The 23,422-nt window shown below is 34.1% G+C and overlaps 1 protein-coding gene across 2 annotated transcripts in view; it reads right to left on the bottom strand.

The window, feature by feature from the left end:
- Positions 1-23,422, bottom strand: part of Sos (Son of sevenless guanine nucleotide exchange factor) — a 669,490-nt gene that overhangs the window by 282,614 nt on the left and 363,454 nt on the right. For both annotated transcript variants that reach the window (XM_090376631.1, XM_090376632.1), the window contains exon 14: positions 9,795-10,004. In XM_090376631.1, coding sequence (XP_090232757.1) covers positions 9,795-10,004 — 210 coding nt within the window. The remainder of the gene's footprint in view (positions 1-9,794; positions 10,005-23,422) is intronic.

Raw genomic sequence — 23,422 nt, 5'->3', positions numbered from 1 at the left:
TTTTCCCTATAGGTTTCTTGGGCTTTATCACTTTCAGAAAGTTGTAATATTCCTCGTCAATATCTTGGTACTGAGCAGTCTGCAGAAGCTCAAACTTGTTCTTAAGTTCCAGTACATATTGCTTTTTCTCCTCTTCTGTTATCTCAAAGACCTTTGTATTATTTACTCGAGTCAGTTTTTTCTTTTCCTTTTCTTTCCTACATCTATATCGAGTGTACATCTTACCATTCTGTGATCACTTCCAACGTTTACCTTATTCCGGATGGTAACATCATTCACAATATATCTTCTGTTAGTGAGGATGAAGTCGACTTCATTAGTTGTTAATCCATTTGGACTCTTCCATGTCCACTTTCTGTTCACCCTTTTCTTGAAAAAAGTGTTCATTACTGACAGTCCTTGAGATTCTGCAAATTCCACAAGTCTTTCACCAATTCCAAAATTTCCTATAGTTCTCCTTTCTGCACTGTTTTGTCTTTTTCCAACCTTAGCATTGAAGTCCCCCATAATAATAGTGTAGTGGGTTTTCTGCTCATCTAGAAGACTCAATTTCGGTGTACATTTCTTCAACCTCTTCATCATCATGGCTCGATGTGGGTGCATAAATCATTATAACCTTTAGCTTGTATCTCTTAGAAATCTTGGGTATTAGTCTTGACACCCTTGGTAATGTGCTTTTGAATTCCAAAATGTTGTTTTTAAAATCTTTATGGACCAGAAACCCAACTCCACCTTCACTCCTTTCACTGTTTCCATTGGTGTACAGCAGATTTCCACTTGATACACTTACAAGTGATTCATTTCTTTTTCTTGTTTCAGCCAAACTGATGATATTCCAATTCACATTTTCTAATTCCTTTTCCAGCTCTAATATCCTGTCTTCACTGATGAGTGATCTTATGCCCTCTACATAGGAATACTTTAATTTTAACATATACATATATATTCTAAATATATATACAGGTAATTCTCGTATAACACAGTTATTTGGTTCCTACAAAATCTTGTGTAATGCAAAACCGTGTTATACGGGACTAAGAACCAGTACAAAAAGGGGTGTTACGTTCCAAAAGCTAACAAAAATACACCATGTTTTTTTTTTTTTTTATAACTATCGGAAACTAAATTTTTATAATAGTAATAACTTAATATTTTAACTTTATTTTTATAATAGTAATAACTTAATATTTTAACTTTATTTTTATAATAGTAATAACTTAATATTTTAACTTTATTTTTATAATAGTAATAATTTAATATTTTAAATTTATTTTTATAATAGTAGTAACTTAAACAGTAATAACTGAACAATGTCTTACCTTACAAACTGTGAAACATATGTCAGATAATGTACTTTTTCTTCCTCTTCATCGCTGCTAAGCTCAATCAAACGAGAATGTTTTCTCCATTGCTGAATATCTTCACCTTCTGAACTTTCTCCTGCAGCATCTTGATTTCGTGTATCTTCTGCTCTCTTCAAAAAATCAGTAATCTGGGTTTTTTACTTTTCTTGATAGATCTTTGTAAATTTCATAGTATGGAGCTAAACATTTTTTAAGCTCCCTTTTGAACTTTGTGCTCCTTTCAGTCGAAGGATCTGCATTCAAAAAGTATGATTCTAATTTATGCTTTCTTGCTTTACGGGAAAAGCATACGGGAAAGCATAACTTTATGCTTTCCCGTATGCTTTTTAGTGTAAAATTTGGAACTTCAGAATTTTCTTCTGTGCTATCATCCTCTGAATTGGTTTGGTTTATCTCAAATGCCATTTCCACCAAATCCGCTCTGCCAGCCAGCCTCTTTTTCTACCAGTGATTTGTGAACATCTTCAGTAGTCATATCATCAAAACCTTCCCCTTCTACCGACTTGGCAAGTTCTACTATCACACCAATTCTATTTTCTGCCAGTTCGACCATATTTCCTGAATGAACTGACCCTGGCCATATATTTTTTCAACACGCATTTAATGTTGACGGTTTTACTTCTTTGAGCAATAAAGCTATGATTCCGACACTGTTCACAACTGAAAAATGTTTCCACACCTCCATCACTTCAATAGATTCGGAATCATTTTTTTCCAAAATCCATTGTAATGATTTTCTGATGTAATGAGCTTTAAAGGTAGATATAATGCCTTGATCCAATGGCTGAATTAAAGAAGTTGTATTAGGTGATAGGAACATTACTTCAACGTTTGGATGACTTAAACCTTTTGGATGGCCTGGCATGTTATCCAATAGTAATAAAACTTTGAAATCTAGATTTTTCCGCTTTAAATACTTTTCCACATGTGGCACAAAACAATTTATAAACTATTCTTTAAACAAATCAGTGGTTACCCAAGCTTTCTCATTTGCTTTCCAATACCGGTAACACATTTTATTTACACCTTTCATTACACGACGATTAGAGGATCTATAAACCATCATAGGTTTTATCATGTAATCTCCTGATGCATTACTGCACATAAGTAACGTTACATGATCTTTTGATGTCTTAAAACCTGGTACAGTTTTCTCTTTTTTTGAAATATTCGTTCTGTTGAGCATTTTTTTACACCAAAGGCCTATCTCATCGGCATTGAAAACTTGATGTGGTGTGTATCTGTGCTCTTCAATAATTTTTTAAAATTCCTCTGCATACTTCTTGGCAGCTTCATTATCAGCTGATGCACTTTCCCCTTGAATTCTTATGTTATGTAACGAGAAGTGGTTTTTAAATTGTTCAAACCAACCTTTACTGGCAACAAACTCAGGGTTAACAAAAGATCCTCCATTTTCTTTTAAATGGTTATAAAGTTTAGTGGCTTTTGTTTAATTACATTTCCGTCTAATGGGTTCCGTTTTTTAATGCTTTTGTCAATCCAAATGCTGAGTGGTTTTTCCATTTTTCTCAATTATTGGTGCTTGGGGACGAGCTATCATATTTGCAGAAATGAAACATCCTGTAGCAACAATAGTTCTAATTTTCTGTTTATTTATCTTTATGGTCTGGATTGCTGCTTCATTTAAATTTAAACTTTTTGCAACGTATGATACCTTTTCCCCTTTTTTAAGATGAACCAAAATTGTATCTTTGATTCTAAAGAAATAAAGTTTCTTCAGAGCGATACTTTTTTGCTTTCCACGGACATAATTTAGGGCTGGAATTGAATTCACAATAAAGTTTAATAATACATATCCGGAAAAATGAATAAACAATCAAATTAAAACCAAAATAACCTTACAAAAACATTAACAGTCATGAACTGCATGCTTCGAAGTCAATTTTTTATGCTCGTTTTCAAACAAGCACAGATCCTAACCCAGGGATCTCTCAAAAAATACAGTGGACCCTCACTTTACGATTGATTCACTTTAACCAAAGCACTTTATGTGGACTCTTCATAATAAAATACCGTTTTAAACGGCATTTCTAATAAGCGAAAATAGGTGGAATATTATCCAAAGGCAATAAAAGTAAAGATATAAAGCACAAATTTAACTTTATTACCTTATCAGTTAACAAAGTTAAAGGATACGTGAAAATCAGAAGATTTTCCAGTTAGCAAAATAAAAATAAATTTATGCTTACATACATAACTTAATTAATACTTCAAAATATTTCACATGAAGATATTGTAAATAATCTTATGGATTCCTTTGATAATATACATACGAGACTCAAGTTTACTTTGGAAAAAGAAAAACTGGGTGAGAATTCTATAAATTTTCTTAATTTTACATTAACAAGGGTCAACGATGACATACATTTTAAAATTTACCGTAAACCAATAGATACAGGAAAATTTTTGCATTATTTGAGTTACCACCCTTTTATGTATATAAAAGGAGTATCATTTTTAACCAATTTTATAATACGTACAGATACAGTTCTACACAGGAATATCTGAAGGACGAACTCAGGGAACTTGCGACAAGATTTTTCAACAGGGGATATATACTAGGTATAATTAGGAGCATTCAATGACAGGCAAAACAAATATCAGAATCGGTTCAACTTAGTAAGAGCACTACACAAACATTTTATTAAGGTTCCATTTGTACAACAATCATATGAACAGTTCATTAACATTTTTAAAAACACAGAATTTAAAATAGTTGCACAACCGATAAATAAACTCCAGACAATATTGAGGGTGAGGAAGACAACCTCAGTCTCTAACATGGAGCGAACCAATATAGTCTATAACACTGCTTGTAGGGAATGCAACTCCTTTTACATTGGGTCTACCCAAAATTATCTTTCGCTGCGATTACAACAACACGAGGAATCTGTGAGGGCAAAAAGGACTGGTGCCTCTGAACTTTCCTTTCACGCCATTCAAGAGAACCATGTTTTTCTTTTTAATGAGGCTAAAGTAATTAATATACAGAATGAATACACAAAACTCTTAATAACCAAAACACTTGAAATGAAGTTAAACTCCAATTCTATACATATACGGAGACCATACATCATTTCAGACTAGTGGACCTTTACGCACATGTGTGAATAGCAATATTCACATTGGTTGGCAAAAATAATCTTGTCACGGTACACTAATTTTAAATTCAATTTGATTATAAGAGTGGGTATTTTTGAATGCATCACTTAACTTCTTGTGAGCATGATGCGTAACGGAAATAACCTAGTCACGTATAAAGAAGTTTAGTCTTGGATATTTTAACATAGTTTGACGATTGCCTTCGATTTATAGTCTATTATTGCTGGTGGATTTAGTTTTCGGTGGTTTGATGTACATCGGCTACGCTTTGTTCTTCCTTGGCAGCAGTGAGTAGACAGTGGGAATTGAATGCAAGATAATCCCAGGGGCTCACATTTGGTGAGTATGGGCTTGGCACACGCAGGGTCCTGAGCTGCATATCATCATTCTTCTCTTTCTTGGTGATTCCCTCCTACTTCTGACTCTCTCTCTCGGTAATTCAGAATTTAGAATTTTTTTTTTTTTTTTTTTGGCTGGTGCAGCATAAGCCCCAGGCTTCCTTGCACCTTATGTCTAATAATAATAATAATAATAATAATAATAAGTTTTATAAAACCTGTATAAATTAACTATCTTTTAGTATGGATAATATTACGTCATTAACTTAGATCTTTTATACTATGCATTAACCGGATAAATTTGAAGTGAGTGTCTGGTGAAGAAATTTCCTATAAAAAGCTATAAAAAGTTATGAGAAGTTATTTTATATTTAACCTTAATTAATACATACTGTAATATATGTACAAACTAATTGATATTTCTATTCACTGATTTTTTTTTTTTTTTTTTTTGTTGTAAAATTTAAAACAATAAAAATGATAAGGAAAACAAAGAACAGGGCACGCACAAGTTGCAAGTGAGATACAGAGTAATGAGTTCCTGAAAATTATTTGTTTTTATATGACTGAATATTTGATGGAAGAGGAAATACATTTCACCATAATAATGTGAAAACACACAGAATTACAGCTGTCGATACTGTAGCAAATGCAAGAAGATCGAGTTTACTACCTGTTTATAATTGCTCGAACAGAAAAGCCAAATAAAACAAAAAGTGCAAATTGTTTTATGGTAGTGACCTCCAGAAATGTGCTTTAGAAAAATATCACAAGGCGATAACGACTAGCGCATCAACAGTGGGGATTCACAAAATGGAATGGAAACATTGAAAAATTACATCCAACATAATAGAAGAGTTTTCCCAGCACAAAAGCGAAAAAATGCCATATTATGCAAGATTTCCCGCAATTCTCAAACCGTGTTAGAGCGAAACCGTGTTGTAGATGTACTGTGTTATATGGGGGTTGCCTGTATATGTCCCCCCCCCCAGAAGTAAGATTTTCCCATGTCCATCTCTCCCTCTATGAAAAGGCCAAGAATTGTGGCTTCTGGGTGAGTTTTTCCCTTCAATTTCCATGCTTGCTGAATAAGTGTGTCAGTATCTTCAGGATCAGTGCTTTCATAATATTTCTGACTATAAGCAGTAATAGGTGGAGTAGACAGACCTTAACACACCAATCAATCAGTGATTGATTGGTGTGTTAAGGTCTTATTTGTCTTAGGTGTTTTTCTGGGAAAGTAAAACTTTCCAGTAGTGGCCAAGCCCATCTGTCATCAACCTGTTTGGGGGAATTGGGTGGGGGAGGTTACTTCTGTTTGGTAGTAATCATCTGTGCTGATATCTCTGAATTTTGTGAATGAAAGTTGTTGTTTGTTTCTTTATAGGCTTTACAGCACAAGGGCAGCAAGACCATAATGTGGTGAGTGAAAGTAATTCAGATGTTAGATTGAGACTGGATAAATTTTTGCTTTCCTGGTACGTGATATTTAGCTCAATTCTGACCTGCTTAATCTTTTTTTCCAGTTTTTCCAGACGGGAAAATCTCTAGAATAGGCAATGTGTGGTAACTGCAATTTAGACATTTCGATTGATCTGATTTACAGTCCACGTGAATAAACTCATGTGGGCTGCAAGCAGCACAGGTGGTAAAATTTTTGGCATTTTAAAACAACGTGTTGGAACGGATCCATGTCAATTTGGTGCAATACAATTCGTGTATGGGACAATTCAGTGCACAATTTGGACTAAAAATGAAAACTTTACAGCTTGGCTTGTTAATTTGGCTATGATTTGGTGAATTCTTCATTGATATCTAGTCTCTATGTGGTACACTGAACTTCTGTATATAAGGCAAAATGTCATGCATGCCACAAACTGTCTCACATGCTGAACTGTCATACACCAAATTATCTCATACACTGAACTGTCATACACCAAATTATCTCATACACTGAACTGTCTGCCTTGAATTATCACATACACAGAATATGTCATATGCATCAAATTCTCTTATACAACAAACTGTCATGGATAAAAGTCTCATACAACAAATTGTCCTGCACAAATTGACATGATCCTGTTAGGAATATATGTTTTGAATCTGAGATGAACTTGCATTCATGGATGGAGGTTTGGTGGGTATCAAATGGTAGGGTTATATTCCATGTCAAAACAACAGCTTTGTCTTGTTCAGTAAATATGCACTTTACATGAATAATAGTCTGGTCTCATAGTTTAGTTGTCAGCTCTTCTGCTGACAAGTTTATGAGATTCTCTCACCTATCATGGTATAATGGTGCTAATATAATTAATATATATTGTTTCCACTCAAAACACCTCTGGGAGCAGTGACTATCACACCTCAGAGGTATATCAAGCAGCAGCATGAAGGGAAACATTAACAGATATTCCTCCAAAAGATGTGATTTTTTGAAGCTGTTCCAGCTGACATTCATTTGAGACCTCAATGAGCAAGTTGCCTGTTACAAATTGACACTTGGTTGTTTTAGGTGGTCCTATTAGGTTTTCTAGGTAGTTTTGGATTTTCTCTAAATGTTTCCATTATGTGCTGGAATGGCACACAAAAAAGCAAATAACTTTTCACTTTCCAAGGTCTACTTACTCTTGAAAAACTTTTGAAAAACAATGCCCACCAACCATAACATGATCTTTTGAGCCAGTCATCATTCCTCTCTTTCACCTCTTCTTCTAAAATGAAAATTTTAAGTAAAGAAAACTGACTAATAGCTTTATCAATTTTAAATTCTATTTATACATAGATGTCATTTTATACATATCAAATATTCCATCTTTAAATCATATCATTAAAATTTGGAGCACTTAAAGGAACAAATTTTTCTTAAATGAGTAATTTAAGTATTTTGATAATCTGATACACATAACTCATGCCTTATATCTCGCAATTTTTAGAACATTCCATTTTTAGTATTTGTTTATTGAATATGCTAAGCATACTGTGTAAAGAGGACTATCCTTCATGTAATGATGATTCAAGAAATATTACAATAAATTTCAGCAGCTTTCCTTCTGCAAGGAAAAAAATGCCTTCAATACTTGATCAATCACTTGATATAAATTTAAGTAGGTAATTTTTGAACATGTCAATAACTTGTTATTATTTTACATCTGTAAAAAAGAACAAAAATTTTCAAAATTACAAGGACAAACTAGTAATGATTATACATTGCATCCTTGAACAACATCAATGGAGACTGCAAGGGAGGTTATCCCACTGTACAAAGAAGACTGTCCATCCAAAGACCATGTGGAACTAAGTCTTTCTGATCCACAGAAGGGTACTGCAGGTTAGCATAGTAGGCACACACACAAAATCTGCACCAAGACCAACTGCAAATAGAAGAGAAGGAAGGAAGGAAGGAAGGAAGGGAAATAAATGCCCTTTTTTGTCCTTATTTCCTTAGAATCTGCTCTTGATTAACTTAGGAACATAAGTTTTCAATGTACTGTGAAACTGAAAATGAATTCCTACAAATGGAGATGATAAAAACTGCTCGGCAAACCATTACGTTTCAAATTTTAGAAAACTGGGACAGCTATGAGTCTTGAACCGAAACTTTTGGGACATCAGACTGTTTGGTAATTATCATCTACTTTAGGTGATAATTTGCTAAACAAATCATAATAACAATGGCAATAAACAATGGCGATTATTTATTTTAGTGATCTGGATTTTGAATTATTTGCCATGGGTTCTTCAAGCATGTATGAAAGTCCCATTGCACATTAGTCACAGAATCTGATATAGCAAACTGATGACAAAACATTTGTTTTCTTTTAAGGGTAGAAGCCATTTTAACAACTTTTCTTTCCCCACCAACTGTTTATAATTTCAGTATAAGGATTCTAAAGACTGCCATGAGTTTAGTGAATGAGGTTTAGTTTTTGTTCAAAGTTGCAGCATGGAAGTTTTCTAATTTGCAGTCCAACCAACAAGATTCCTTCTGAGTGCATCAGTTAGGTTTGGAATCCCCCCCCCCCTTTTAAACAGTTAAAATCATTGATTTCTTTGTATAAAGCCTTTGAAACATTTGTTTAAGCTCAGCTTTACATGCAATGAAGGAAGAAGTAATATTTACAATTAGTGGATCCTCACTAATTGTAAATATGCAACAGAGACACCAGCTGTTTGAAGGGAAACAGTTGACTCACACATGATTACAGTATAAATATGATTAGTACTATATTTCATCTGTAGATGTTGAAATGCAACGAGCACAAGTTTAAAAAACGGAAAATTTTAATGTCTCTAATAACCAAAAATTCTTATAAAAAGTAGTGCATGGAGCATGAAATCTTTTTTTTATTTCAAAATGTGTCGTCACGTATTTATTAGGTTATAGTCAGAACTCAACAAGCAATACATAAATAATAAACTGCATATTTTTATTTATATTTTATTTAAGTTAATATTTTTACCTAACAGAGAGAGATTTTGTCTTCCCCCACCCCAATCAAGTGACAAGCATTAATGCTAGTATATAATATACAGCACATAGCCCAGAAGTAAGAAATTGTGTCAGAAATTAAATAAGATATCTTGTAAACATATTTTTTTTTAAATAAAGGTTAACAATAATTTGCAATAATTTGTAATAATTTGGGAAAACTCTAACCTACATTGAAGACAATGTATCTTAGTTCATTAATACAACAATAATAGCTTAACTGAATTTGGAATGTTTAATCTGTTAAAAGTTTGATTTTGAAGTGAACTTCACATGAGAAATTAGACAAGGTCAAATAAAATAGAAAAAGCTAGGAACTCTACTAGATGCAAACCCAATGTAAAGCAAGCTATTTTGTGAAAATAATGGACTGATTATTTTTCTATCTAATTTTTGTAGATGTTCCCAATTCATTATATAAATAAAAAAATGGTTTTTTATATAGATATACAAATTTTTAAAATGTGAATAAAAGGATATCTTTCTATAAGCAAATCTAAAAGTTCTTGTGGCTGACAAAAGGAACGATATGTGGTTAGGAATGTTCGTACAAACATTGGATCAGCATGCATATGGTATGTCAATCGTTCCACTAATTTCACAAGTGTGGCACCTTTTATTAATGGAACACCTGCATTCGATTTATTTTCTTCAAATATGATATTGTTTTCAGAGTCTTCTTCAGCAAATCTGCAAAAAAAATAAAAATAAAATAAATTTTTTTTTTTTTATCTAGCAGTTATCTGTATTTAAAAGAAAAAAAAATCGATGGCAAAATATTATTAAATATTAATTATTTATTAATAAGTTAATTTTTTACCAACTTTAGTGAAATTTTGGATCATATTCATGTACACAGACATGCATAGTTGGCAACTTTTAAGTCTCAAAAAGCTGGAGTTAAGTCATTTGCAAGAAAGAGGAAAACAAGAGGTTTATAGGTCAAAAGAAGCAAAAAGCAAGATGGAAACAGTAGATTAAAAAAAAAAAAAAAAAAAAAACTGGAGGAAAACAGCAGTTTTTCAAAAACTACAGGAGGAAAAGAGTACAATTTTCAGAAAAAGCAAGAGTTTTTTTTGAAGTCAACACTGCACCACAAACTAAATTTCACTGCGAAAATACAAAATACAGCCATAGGCTTGTTCACTGTTAGTGTCTACTTCTACAACATTAGCTTACTCAACATTTTTTTTGCCTGGGATTTCTGTTTGAATATTCTATTAGACATCAACAAATTTTGACTGTTTCAAGAAAATTACTATTACAGACTTTGCCTTCTTCATAAATGTTTGAGTTAAAGATTTGTTCATAACAACAGCCCTGCTATCTAGAACTGGTTGTCAGGGGCAAATTCAAAGATCTTAACAGGAAAGGGAATACCTGAACTCAGTTTTTAATCTAAACTGACTGAATATTCACAAGCAGCACAGCTTTGAGGAATTACTAAAATGTCAAGCATAACTTGGAATAATCTGTTATATTTCAAGCTTTCTTGTTTACTTGTTAGTAAACAAGAAAGCTTGAAATATAAATCTTTTTGAAATATCAATTCTTTCTTCTTTCATAATAGTTTATAAGTTCACGCAATGAAACAAGACAGAATTTATGCTGCAAAACATATTGCTTCATCTTTAACACCAAGTAGTACAATCCACAAAAAGTTTCAAATTTGAAAATGATACACAGCCAGGTCATCAAATTTGTACTACCTCAGCATTTATAAGAAAATTTTTCAAAGGAAACTAATGCACCATTTACTCACATGCAGTCATAAAGTACTTCCTTACTGAGCAAAAGAACAGAATCATTTCCTCTTATTTTAGACTCTCCATGACAGTGACAGTAGAAATGCCTATGACTAAGTCAAAAATCAACGTTATGGTTTAGTCTACAATGATAATTAATTTCCAAAATGGAAGAGGAAGATTTGAAACCTGTTGGTAAAATAAATATGCACATAACATTCTTCAACATTCTTAGCCATAATTATGAGAGCATCCTTGGACTCAGGGGAGATCCTTAGAGACTGGAAATGTGCAAATGTATATCCAATTCACAAAGGAGAATCTAAGGGTGGCAAAAGTAATTACAGACCTGTTAGTTTAACTTCTGTTCAGGGGAAAATAATGGAGCCACTAGTTAAAGAAACACTGCAGGATCATCTAGACCAGACTGCAGTAATTAATCAGGCACAGCATGGGTTTGTTAAGAATAATTCTTTCTGACCAATTTGATTGAATACTATGATGTGGTGACAAAGGAACTGGATGCAAAAAATAATTTTGATATTATACACTTGGAATTTCAGGAAAGCTTTTGATATTGTTGCACATGGAAGACTACTGCACAAATTAGAGAAGTATGGCATTAAGGGCAAGTTGCTACAATGGATAAAAGGAATGTTGATTGGGAGAAGACAGAGTGGTAAACAATGGATACTACTCTTCGTGGACTAATGTTATTAGTGGAGTCCCCTGGGGTTCAGTGTTCGCTCATTGTTGTTTTGTATATTTATCAATGATATTGATGAAGGTATATCAGGCTTAATGTAACCATTAAGCCTGAGATGTCATCAGTGACCCTGAAAGGTTGGTACAGTTGTTAATGACAGTATGCTACTGCAACAGGATCTAAAAAAGTTCAGCAGATGAGCTGAGAAGTAGCAACTGAAGTTTAACATTGACAAATGAAAAGTACTGCATATGAGTAGAGTAACCCCAGAAAAATGTATCAATTATGTGGTATTACACTCAGGGTAGTGAAGAATGAAAGAGACCTGGGGGTAATTGTGCAGTCAGATATGAAGTTTTCTGAGCTGCACAGACAGGTGCCAGAGCAGGTCTTGGGGATCTTGTCAATGATATACAGGAATTTTGCTAGCAGGGATAAGGAGGTGATTTTCCCCTTATATAAGACAATGGTCAGGCCACACCTTTAGTACAGTCAGTCCTCGTATAGCACGATAGTTGTGTTCCTAGAAACCCTCATGCAATGCAAAATCGTGCAATAAAAACAACAGGCACTACGGGAAAATAGGGTTAGGTGACCATCCAAGATTGAACACACATTTGTAACCAAAACGTTACCAAAAACAATAAATAATCGTAATAAATTACTTACGTATTTTATTATGACTATTACGTAATAAAATAATGCTAATGCTTCTGCTTCTATCGTAAGCAAACTTGTTTTTTGTTTGATTTTCTGTCCAAACAGATGACAGCCGTTCCATCTCTTCCAATTCTTTGTGTCTTAATCTAATGAATTTTAATTACACTTTGAGTTGTTCCTGCTATGAAAGTTGTTTTTATTTTCTCTGCATTCTTTGTAATTCTCGGCGTTGCCTCATTTAAGTCTGTAGCATGTGCAATATCACATGGTCTTTCATTTCGCAATTTCATATTTTTTCTCTATCGACAGAGGCGGACTGGCCATAAGCCTTACAGGGGAAACCCCGGTAGGCCGGAGGCCAGTGTGATTTTGGCCATAAACCATAGTATGAGGCCACTCTAAATTTTCCTAGGTAAGGATTTTTGAGCCAGTCTGCCTCTGTTTATCGATATTGCTTTTCTTTTTCTCTCTGAATCTGCAGTGTCTTCACCAGGACGCTTCCTTTTCACACTTTTTAAATATTTTACTCATTTTTAGGGAATAAAGCACAATTACAAAACGAGGAGGCACGCCTCATACACATAAACAAAGCTGCGTGCATGTAGTAACTGAATAAACAACACCGTAAAGGCAGAGATACACTATTAACACCTCACATTTTACTAAAGCACATTTCTAGGGGTTACTACCATAAAACAATAAAAACAATTTCGAGTTGCCTTTCTGCTGGTGGAATCTGTTATAAACTGGTAGTAAACTAGATTATATCGATGGCTATAATTGTGTTGGTTTTTACGTTATTATGGTGAAATGTGTTTCCCCTTCACTCATATAAAAAACATATAAATACATTTTCAGAATCTTCTCTTCATTCCTATCGTGTTGCATTCGGTTGGGGTGATTCTGCATTCAACTGCCATTTCTTGTAAACACAAAGGCAAATCGTGCATAAGCGAATTCGGTTCGTGTTATATAAGATATCGTTCCCCTATTTATAAATCATGTATGATCGAATTCGTACATGATTTAGTGTAGTGTAAAAACGTGTTATATGAGGACTGACTGTATTACATACAGGTCTTGAAGCCTCGTTTTTAGGAACGATGTAGATATGCTAGAAAGAGTACAGAGGAGGGCAACAAGACTGGTGAGGGGGAATGAGGGGGTGATCTTACGAAGAACAAAGGCTTAAGTTCTGCAAATTGCAGCATCTGGAGATTAGGCACCTGCAAGATACTCTGATTGAGGTGTATAGGGCCTTTAATGGACTGAGCAGGGTCACTGCTGATGAGATTCTTCCTCTTGCTCAGATTAGCCCCAGGGGACAAATTCAAATTGAGAAAAGACAATTGTAGAATAGATGTTTGGAAATTTGCCTTTAGCCAGCCGGTGGTTGATTGCTGGAACAAACTTCCACCTGTCATTGTGGAAGTTGATAGCTTAAATAAATCCAAGGAAGAAATGGAAAAAATTTTGGAGCGAATGGATGGATGATATGGATTTTTTTTTTTTTTTGGCTGATGCTGTATAAGCTTGCATCATATGCCTCTACTAATGCTAATGCATTGAAGAATAATGACCTCAGTACAGTACAGTACATAGATGTAAGCTATGTTGGATTGAAGAGCTTTGTTCAGATTTTCAAACACTGAAATAATATTTAAAAGAAACAACTAAACTGCTTTATTAAAGCCACAAGTTAGAATGAAGACTTTCTGCATGAGTGAAGATAACAACTGGAAATATCAGCTTGCTTGACCCATTTATGATTGCTTTTACCAGATTTCTGCATATCGGAAGTTCTTTTTTTCTTGAGTTTATGAATTTTTATTCCCTCAAAACTTTCAGATTGCGAACTGAAATTGAACATGAGTCAGTGCCACTCACTAGTTATTGCTTGTTCTATTCAATTTAGTAACTCTGATGAATTTGGTAATGCTCTAGTGCTTGTATTACTTTTCTCACCATTTCTAATCTTATCTTTAAACAGACTTTTCAAAGGTTGCAACTATTCTACCAGTCTAGTTACACATTTATCCAAAAAAAAAAAAAAAAAAAAAAAAAATTGCTTCAAAATCTTTTTTACTTCAATGTCAGGCATCAGTTCAAACTGTTTGAATCTATATATCCTTTTAGCACTTCTTTCTATATACACTGGTGTTCAAAGAAAGTGCATCACCCCTCAAAATTGTAATTGTCGTCCAAATAACGTAAGTACGTGGCAATATTTCTTACAGATTGCATCAGATAAGATTGACATACATAGGTGATGACGTAATATCGCACCAGCTGTTACGTTCAGCTATATAAGCACGCTCCACAAGAGTTGCAGTCATTCCTTGCTTGTATCAGGATGGTGAGTTACGTGCAGTTGATGCCACAAAGAAAGAGTGCTATTGTTGCTTTACATGAAGAAGGATGTTCTTCCCCGTCATATTGCTTATAGTGTCTTATAATCAGTCGACAGCAAGTAGATTTCTTTCCAAACTCAAGAATACTGGTTCTGCTGATAGGAACTGGACGCAAATGAGTTTCGACGCAAATGAGTTTCTACGCCAAAGCAGGACCACGTTTTGAAGTTCTTATGCCTTAAAAACCATAAAGCTTCTTCATCTGAGCTGAAAAGAGAATGGGAAGAACATACAGGAGTGGTAGCAAGTGCAGTAACAGTCAGAAGAGGCTTCTTCAAAGATGGACTTGTAGCCCATCATCCTAAGAAGAAGAAGCCCCTCCTCACACAAAAAAATGAAAAAGGCCTGATTAATTTGGTGTAAGGAGCATGTGAAATGGACCACCAAGCAGTGGAAGTCAGTTATTTTCTTGGATGAGAAGAAATTTAACCTGCATGGCTCTGATGGGAGACAAATGATTCGCCGTAGACATAATAAAGAATCCAGACTGTATGGTGTCTACAGTGAAATTCCCTACCAGCCAAATGATATGGGAGTGCATTTCATATCGCAGAGTAGGTCACCTGCAGTTTATAAAGGGTTCTGTAAATGCCAATGGATATCTGGCTATATTGGAAGGCAAATTGCTGCCAACCATTAGAGACCATTTCAACCTGACAAGTAACTGCATCTTTCAGGATGACTCTGCTCCTTGTCATCAGGTGAAAAAGTGTAAGTAGGTACTTTTGTAGTTACTTTAGCTTCATTTCTGCATTAGAGGTTCGACAGTAATGCATTTACATTTGTTACAGGTGAAAAAAATGGTTGGAAGAACGGTCCATTACAACTCTTAGCTGTCCAGGAAACAGCTTGGACCTGAATCCTATAGAGAACTGTTGGCATCGTGTGGAAACTGCAGTTGCTAGAAAGAAACCAAAGACCCCCATGAACTTCAGGAAGCCATAATTCATGTTTGGAACCACGAACTATCAGTTGATCATCTTCAGAAATTGATTTTGCCAATGCCTCGACGGTGTGCTGCTGTCATCAGGGCCAGAGGCGGTTCAACTAAATATTAGTTTACACCTGGTTAACTTTTAATTTTTTTTCTATTTAAAATGATGAACTGAAGCAAATTGATGGCTTCTGATAACATTTCAGCCATAATTGTCGTATAAAGGTTGCAAATGCTCATTCTGGAATATTTGGAGCACCTGTCAAATATTACTTAGCTTTGTCTTAACTATTAATAAATATCTTTTGTTTATATTCTATTTGTGATGCTAGTCATTAATGTAACATACCATCACGAATATGGGTTAGAAATGTGAAATTCCTAGGTGATGCACTTTCTTTGACCACCAGCGTAGTGGTACATTTCTACCAAGTATTCATCCACTATCACAGGAAGGCCTCCACTTTTGACACACAATTTAATAAGATAACTAGCACAGCATATTAACATCAGTACTCACTCTCTTCTTTTAATACCCCTGCTACTTCAGTTTTTATGCCTACCATAACAGACTCATTGCCAACACTTAAGTGCCCGACAGTTTGAAGTAATCCCGTGTGCATTCAGGCTGTTTCGAAGATGTCTAATGTGGTACCCTGTAGAGTCACCTTTTAATGCTGGCACAGAGAGCAAGCTGCTCTTGATTTGAAGATATTTTTTTATTAGGAACGGTTAGCACAATTGGATATAGCTTGATTACTGCCATATGTAGCAACTGAAAATGGCCCATTTTTCAGAGCTATCAAACACACCTCTTCTTTCTCTATCCATGCAATTTCACTGATAATGCCTATTGTTTTTGTTCTTCCACAACCATATTTTTTTGCTATTGCAGTACAGGAAACCTATTTCCAAACATGCCTCCACAATCAGCACAACTCAGAGGAAGATTAATCCAATGTGATTAATCAATAATGGATGTGGAATTAGTACATTTTAACGCTGATTTCAAATGTGCAGTATGTTTTTTTACAGAACCCCTCAGTTAAGATATTTCATTTCATTTTTATAATTTTGCAGTGTTTTCCTGCTAGCTTTATATATTAAAAAGAAGGTATTCTTTCAGATACAAAATGTTCTTTGTTGACATTACTTGTATAAGATAAGTGTAATCTTAAGGTTTTAAGTCAAGTGTAGTACTAGCAGATGGAAAATCTGCTAGTACTTCCTTTTTTTAACACTTATAGTAGTACTAGCACTATTATAAGTATTAAAAAAGGAAAAGGGTTATTTGCAGTGCTTTATTTTGAAAATACTATTCACTGGACTTGTTCACTGCAATGTAGGATCTTCAGAAGTTTCTATAACAAAGAGGAATGTCCAAGTTAATCTAGCCAACTCGTTTGAAATTTAGCAGATTCAGAAGATTTCAGATATGGAGTAATTTCATTAATAAATGTCTATCTCTGGTAAAAAGTGATCCTTGGTGGCTACAGAATAATGCATTTCTCCAAATTGGCCACTGAATTCAGTACTAATTAATTAGAGACAAAACCTTTCTGTTTATAAAGTTCTCCAGATACTGTGTGTAAAGTCATGATGTTATTTAATTATACAGTTCATGCTTAACTTAAAGTTGAGGAAAGCTCCATAAATGCTACAAAATGAAATGTTTCTTGTAAATTCTCAACAAGATAGTAAAGTTTTCTTTTTTTAAGTGTGTATACACAGTGATAATAGTCCTTTCCTTACTTATAAAAATTAATAACTCAAAATCTATAAGAATTAGACAAATTATTAAAAGTGATGTGACAAATGTGTTTTTCTTTTCTTTTCTTTTCTTTTTTTTTTTTTTTTTTTTTTTGCTATGCTGCATAAGCATCTTTACTCACATCACTTACTAGTACTAATAGTAATAACACAATTCTGAAAAAGAATGTTTCTTTTGGTTCTTTTATATAAACATTGATCTTGATGAACTTTCCATATGAGCATTAACAGTTCATGGCTCTATAATTTAGGCACATTTGGGTGTAATTTTTTCTTCTTAGTATATTTAGTTATTGCCATGTGGATATTATTTTGGATCTGTGAGCTAGTTTTTGATGAGATGGTACAGGAAGTAGTATCATCCAAAGCAGCATCAGTAAAAACTGTGAGGTCAAAGTAGTTCCAAAAAATATTCTTCAATGAGTACCAGACTAACTTAGGGGGGAGATCCTGTGTTTCTAGTGGAACATACATTAAGGATATTACATGAACCTCCTGTATCATCTAATCTGTATTTATTAAAACAGGAAATAAGAGGGAAAAGAAAATTGGCTGCAAACAATTCACAATTAGAGCAGCCATGGCTATTGCAATAAAACAGAAAAACAGTTTTTCAATTCAATGACATCTAAATGATGGGGGAAATGGGGTCTTCCAGAAGGTAAATACATACATTCACCATCCATCCATAAACAACTTATGGATAAGACTTCCAAAATAATTTACATTTAGATGTTAATGAAAATAAATCATCTGAATTTTCGAATCATGCTTCAGTTAAAGCTACACAATTAAAATTTCCAGAAGAAAGCAAATCAGTTAAGAGAATAATGAATAATTCATTTTTAATCTCAGAAATAATGTTTTTATAAATTATCTTTTTAACTAATCCTCATGCTTAAACATGAGTACCCACTAGGGTTTCTTCCCTGGAAACACAGCTGTTTTCATTTGAAAAATATATCAGAGTTAATTTTTTTCTATATCCAAAATAAGAAGGCATGCTAATGTTACTCACTAAATCATTATAATACTCGAAATTATACAAATTTCCTGAGTAAGATATTTTTAAATAAAGAATAATAATTTCTACTCTCGTGGTACAATATTTAAGCTTTGACATTCTAACAATGCTGCCTACAGATTCAGTTCTCAGTTGCCACCTATCATCCATATTGTGAGGTATATTTACTGTCTTATTATTTTTTTTATTTTAAACCCCTCAATGTCTGACCCAAAAGCATTTTCTGAAGAAATGATTCTAGGAAAGTACAAAACGTAAAAAAGTGTGGTTCCACATCGCTGTGTAGAGGCTGGTCCACAAGTGGGTTAATTCAGCATTTACAAAAGAGGCACTCAATATATAAATTGAGTATGTCAACAGGCATCGGAATTTGTAAGTGCAAAGAAAACATTATTAGCGTATTTTATGAAGAAGGAAAAAGATACCCTAGAAGAGATTATTAGCAAACTTGTTGCTGTTGATGGATTCCCTGTAAATACAATTACAAGAAGTAATTTTATAAGACAGGCAATATGAGACAAAGGGTTCCTGCAAACCCTAGTGCCAGAGCTGCAAACCGCACCCACTTTTCTGAACCATAAACCAAACCACTGAACAGATTTTTTTCTGAACTACGAACCGAACCAACATTTTTTTAAAAGTGGTTTGCTTTTTGGTTCAAATATTGAATACGGTCTACGGGTCAGCAAAAATTTGGAAATCCAGAGAGTAGGACACATATATTCCTTCCTCTTTCTTTTTTCATTGTTCATAACTAGGCTCCTAAAATGGTTACTAAGACGTGAAAAGCACTGCATTGGATTAGCAGCCCATCTCAGAGGTAGGGAAAGAGTTTTTTCGCTTTGACCAAGAAATGAGTCATGTCGAACCCTGTGGGCTAGAGGGTCCCTGCCGAGTTATTTGAATAGAAGCTCTGCAGTGGGCGTGTGGGAAGGGATGCTCTTGATGCAGCAGAACACAGATCAAATCAGAAAGGGAAATGGCGTATTACTGAGATTCGTTCATTAGCACTTTTCTTTGAAAAGATTAGCATGTTTCGTTTCTGAGGTTTTGTTCTGAGAATTCATCATTCCTGTTTCCTTTCTGGAATAGTGCACTTTGGCTGCGATATTATGTTATGTGTATTTGGTACATCCTTTGTTGTGTATTTGGACATCTTGGAGGAAGGATTTCCAAAAGAAGTGTCTTTGGTAGGTGTATGTGTATTATTTTATTGTAACCTTTACTTATTAATTAAATTATAACAACTCCTGGAAATTCTCATTTGTATCGGATGAATTTTTATTTCGGATATTTTGAATCGTAATGATGAGAAACTCATACACTGAATTACAGAGAATCTTCAGTATATCTAAGCATGCTTAATATTTTATTTATTTATTTCATATGATGTGATCAATACACAAAGGAACCAGTTTTTTCTTGCTTCCTTCGTGTATCGTGGCCGGGATATCCAACCAACCGGTTGGTTCAGCACCATTGTGATATCCAGCCTGAGGTGGGAATCGAACCTGCAACCTTTGGGTTGCCAGGTAGGCACTTTACCCACCCGGCTAGTCCGGTCGGCTATGCTTAATATTAATATAGTTCTAATAACTACGTGCATAAATGGAAAACTTCTCTGCAGTACTTTTATTTATTATTATTTTTAATATTTTATTTTATACTATGTATATATTAAGTGCAATAGCATCATTAATACACAGCCATTTCTGAGTAAACAGAATATTTATAAGGCGGCATCACTTTAAGTTATATCTCATATTGTGAATACCTTCACAATGAGTTGCCATGATATTGCACTACTTTGAATAAGTAACACTTCACCTAAGGAGAAAACTAATGTTACTTATTGTTGATAGGTACCACCACCCAGACAGCGCCATTTCAGGGCTATTTTGTATATGTGTGGGATAATAACTCGACTATCCACTTGTCCCTATTAGACTTAGAAAAGCAAAAAGGTAGAGGGAAAGTAATAGTAGGAGTGAAAGAGGAAAATAAACGTTGTAGAAGAATGAAAGGGACAGTAACTCCAACTCACACCACTCAAAAACTCAAACTCCTTGAATAGGCAATGAGTTACCTATTCTTGGAAACAAGTTACCTATTATTTGGCCCTTCTTTGGTGGGTGGGTAGGTAGGTGGGTAGGTACCCAAGTGATGCAATGATGGCAAAATAGTTATGAAGCATAACTCCACAATATGAGAGATGCCTGATGGTGTATGATGTATTTAGACTAAGATGCATTTAGGCAAGCTGCGAGCAAATTTAGACTATGTATATATTAATAGCATCATTAACGCACAGCCATTTCTGAATAAACATTTGTAAGTGCAAAGAAATTTATAAGGCGGCATCACTTTAAGTTATATCTCATATTGTGAATACCTTCACAATGAGTTGCCATGATATTGCACTACTTCGAATAAGTAATGCTTCACCTAAGGAGAAGACTAATGTTACTTATTCTAAGATAGGTACCACCACCCAGACGGCACCATTTCAGGGCTATTTGGCCCTTCTTCGGTGGGTGGATAGGTACCCAAGTGCGTCTTAGTCTAAATACATCATACACCATCAGGCATCTCTCATATTGTGGAGTTATACTTCATAACTGTTTTGCCATGATGTTTTGCCATCATTGCATCACTTGGTGTGGTGAAATGATGTCTTCTCCTTAGGTGAAGCGTTACTTATTCGAAGTAGTGCAATATCATGGCAACTCGTGAAGGTATTCACAATATGAGATATAACTTAAAATGATGCCGCCTTATAAATGTTCTGTTTATTCAGAAATGGCTGTGTATTAACGATGCTATTGCACTTAATATATACATAGTCTAAATTTGCTTGCAGCTTGAGGCTTTAGCCCTAAATGCGTCTTATTTTATTTTATTTTATTTAATATTCAATTCTTTCTAATTTTCTCATATTCACAATATGAGATATAATTTAAATGATGCCATTTTAACTATATTTTTAGAGTTTGCTGCATACTGATATGCTGCTTTTACACAAACACACATAGGTTGTCAAATTCTTTCGCAGCTTGAAGCTTAAACCCTAAAAGTGCTTCAATCTAATTCACTTTGTACACCATCAGGTATCTCCAGTGGTGGATTCAGGGTAGGGGCATCAGGGCACGTGCTTCAATGCCCCTACTATGATACTGAAGATATTGAAGAATCTGAGACTATAGACTCTAGTGATACAATGTATGTAAGGAAAATTTCCATGATCTACATGTTCAGGGTGTTATGGTATCTGTTTGTTGTGCTGCCCATTCTCTGCAGTTGGCTGTTAAAGATGTTCTGAAACATGATGAATTGAAACTTCCCTTGGCTAAAGCATGAGCAGTGGTGAAAAAGCTGCGAACCCATATGGAATTCTGCTGTTAATATGGTACAATGTCTTGTGGAGCTAAAACAATTTTGCATCGATTTATCTGTGCCCATAAAGGAATTGCATTTGTCAGCCAGTGTGTGGCAAAAGATTGAAAATATTATGAAAGTTTTGGAACCCATTAGGGCAGCATGTGAAGTGCTGCAGTCAGAGCAGCTCATGATGACTGATTTTTACTACACATGGATGAAATGTAAAATGGAAGTTACAAAAATTGAAAATGAATTGTCATCTTTTTTTGGTAACATCTCTCATGCTACGAGAAGTAAATTTGACGGAAAGTGAGACTTTTTTAGCTTGCATGTATCTGGACCCACAGGTACCAAATATTACTAGATAATATCCAAAAACAGAAAGCTAAGAAACATTTATGGTAGCTTGTGCCAGCTACAGTCTACAGAAAAAAAAATCCTGAAACAAAAAGTTCAGATGAAATTGCACATATTACTGTAACGGGTGAAACCAGGGATGACATTGAAAAGCATTTATTTGAAAAAGAAATGAAAAAGTGACAGATAGTGGAAACAAAGAAATTCGACTTAATGGCTCATCTGAACAATTTTGACGATATCGAAAGGGTACCAACAAAAACAAATGTCTTAGGATATTGGAAAGCAAAAGAGTTTAGCCACCCAGAGCTTTAACAGCTATCCAAAGTAATCTTTGCAGTTCCTACCACACAAGCAAATGTAGAAAGATGCTTTTCGACATTAAAGATCATTTTGACTGATAAGAGGAGTTGTTTAGGCTCAAGGTTGATGGAGGACATTTTTTTTAAAATTAAATAATTAATTTTAAATTACCTATGTAGTCTATGTTGTTTTTAAGATACCATGATCACTTTTAAAAGTAAAATTATTTTGATATATTAATTCCTTATGTCTGTTATCTGAATAACTAATAAATATTTCGCTTGTAATTCATGTTTATGTCTTCTGTTTTTAAAGTTTTATTGTGATTATTTTCTGTGATTTTTTTATATTATCTGGAAATATCTGCCTTACTTAGTATTATTAAATTATTTTAAAAATTTTGTTTGAATAATTATTTTCTTTCCAAATTAAACGTTTTCTTGTATACGTTTATGAGTACTGAATACGAGAAGAAATATATTCAGAGTTAACGATTTGGTAATTTCTGCTCCTTTTTCAATCAGATTTAAAATGATCAACATGTGATTTTATTACTTGTCAAATATATTAGTAATAAAATTTACTTTTATTTAAAATAAGATTTTATAGTAATATTTTATTATTACTATCATTAATGAACTAAGAAACTATACGAATTATTTCAGATGATATACTCAACTGAACTGAACCAAACCACTGGTCAAAATTGCCTTTTGAACCAGACAACAAACCGAATTACTTGGAAAATTTTAGGTGGTTTGCAGCTCTGCCTAGTGCTGTAATGAATATCATATATAAACAATATGATATAAAGGCCTAA

This window comes from Mastigoproctus giganteus, chromosome 6 (assembly GCF_048544385.1).
Source record: "Mastigoproctus giganteus isolate SK-2022 chromosome 6, ASM4854438v1, whole genome shotgun sequence".
Classification (NCBI taxonomy): domain Eukaryota; kingdom Metazoa; phylum Arthropoda; class Arachnida; order Uropygi; family Thelyphonidae; genus Mastigoproctus; species Mastigoproctus giganteus.
Note: the sequence above shows the minus strand (reverse complement) of the source record. Positions and strands in the feature narration are given on the sequence as shown.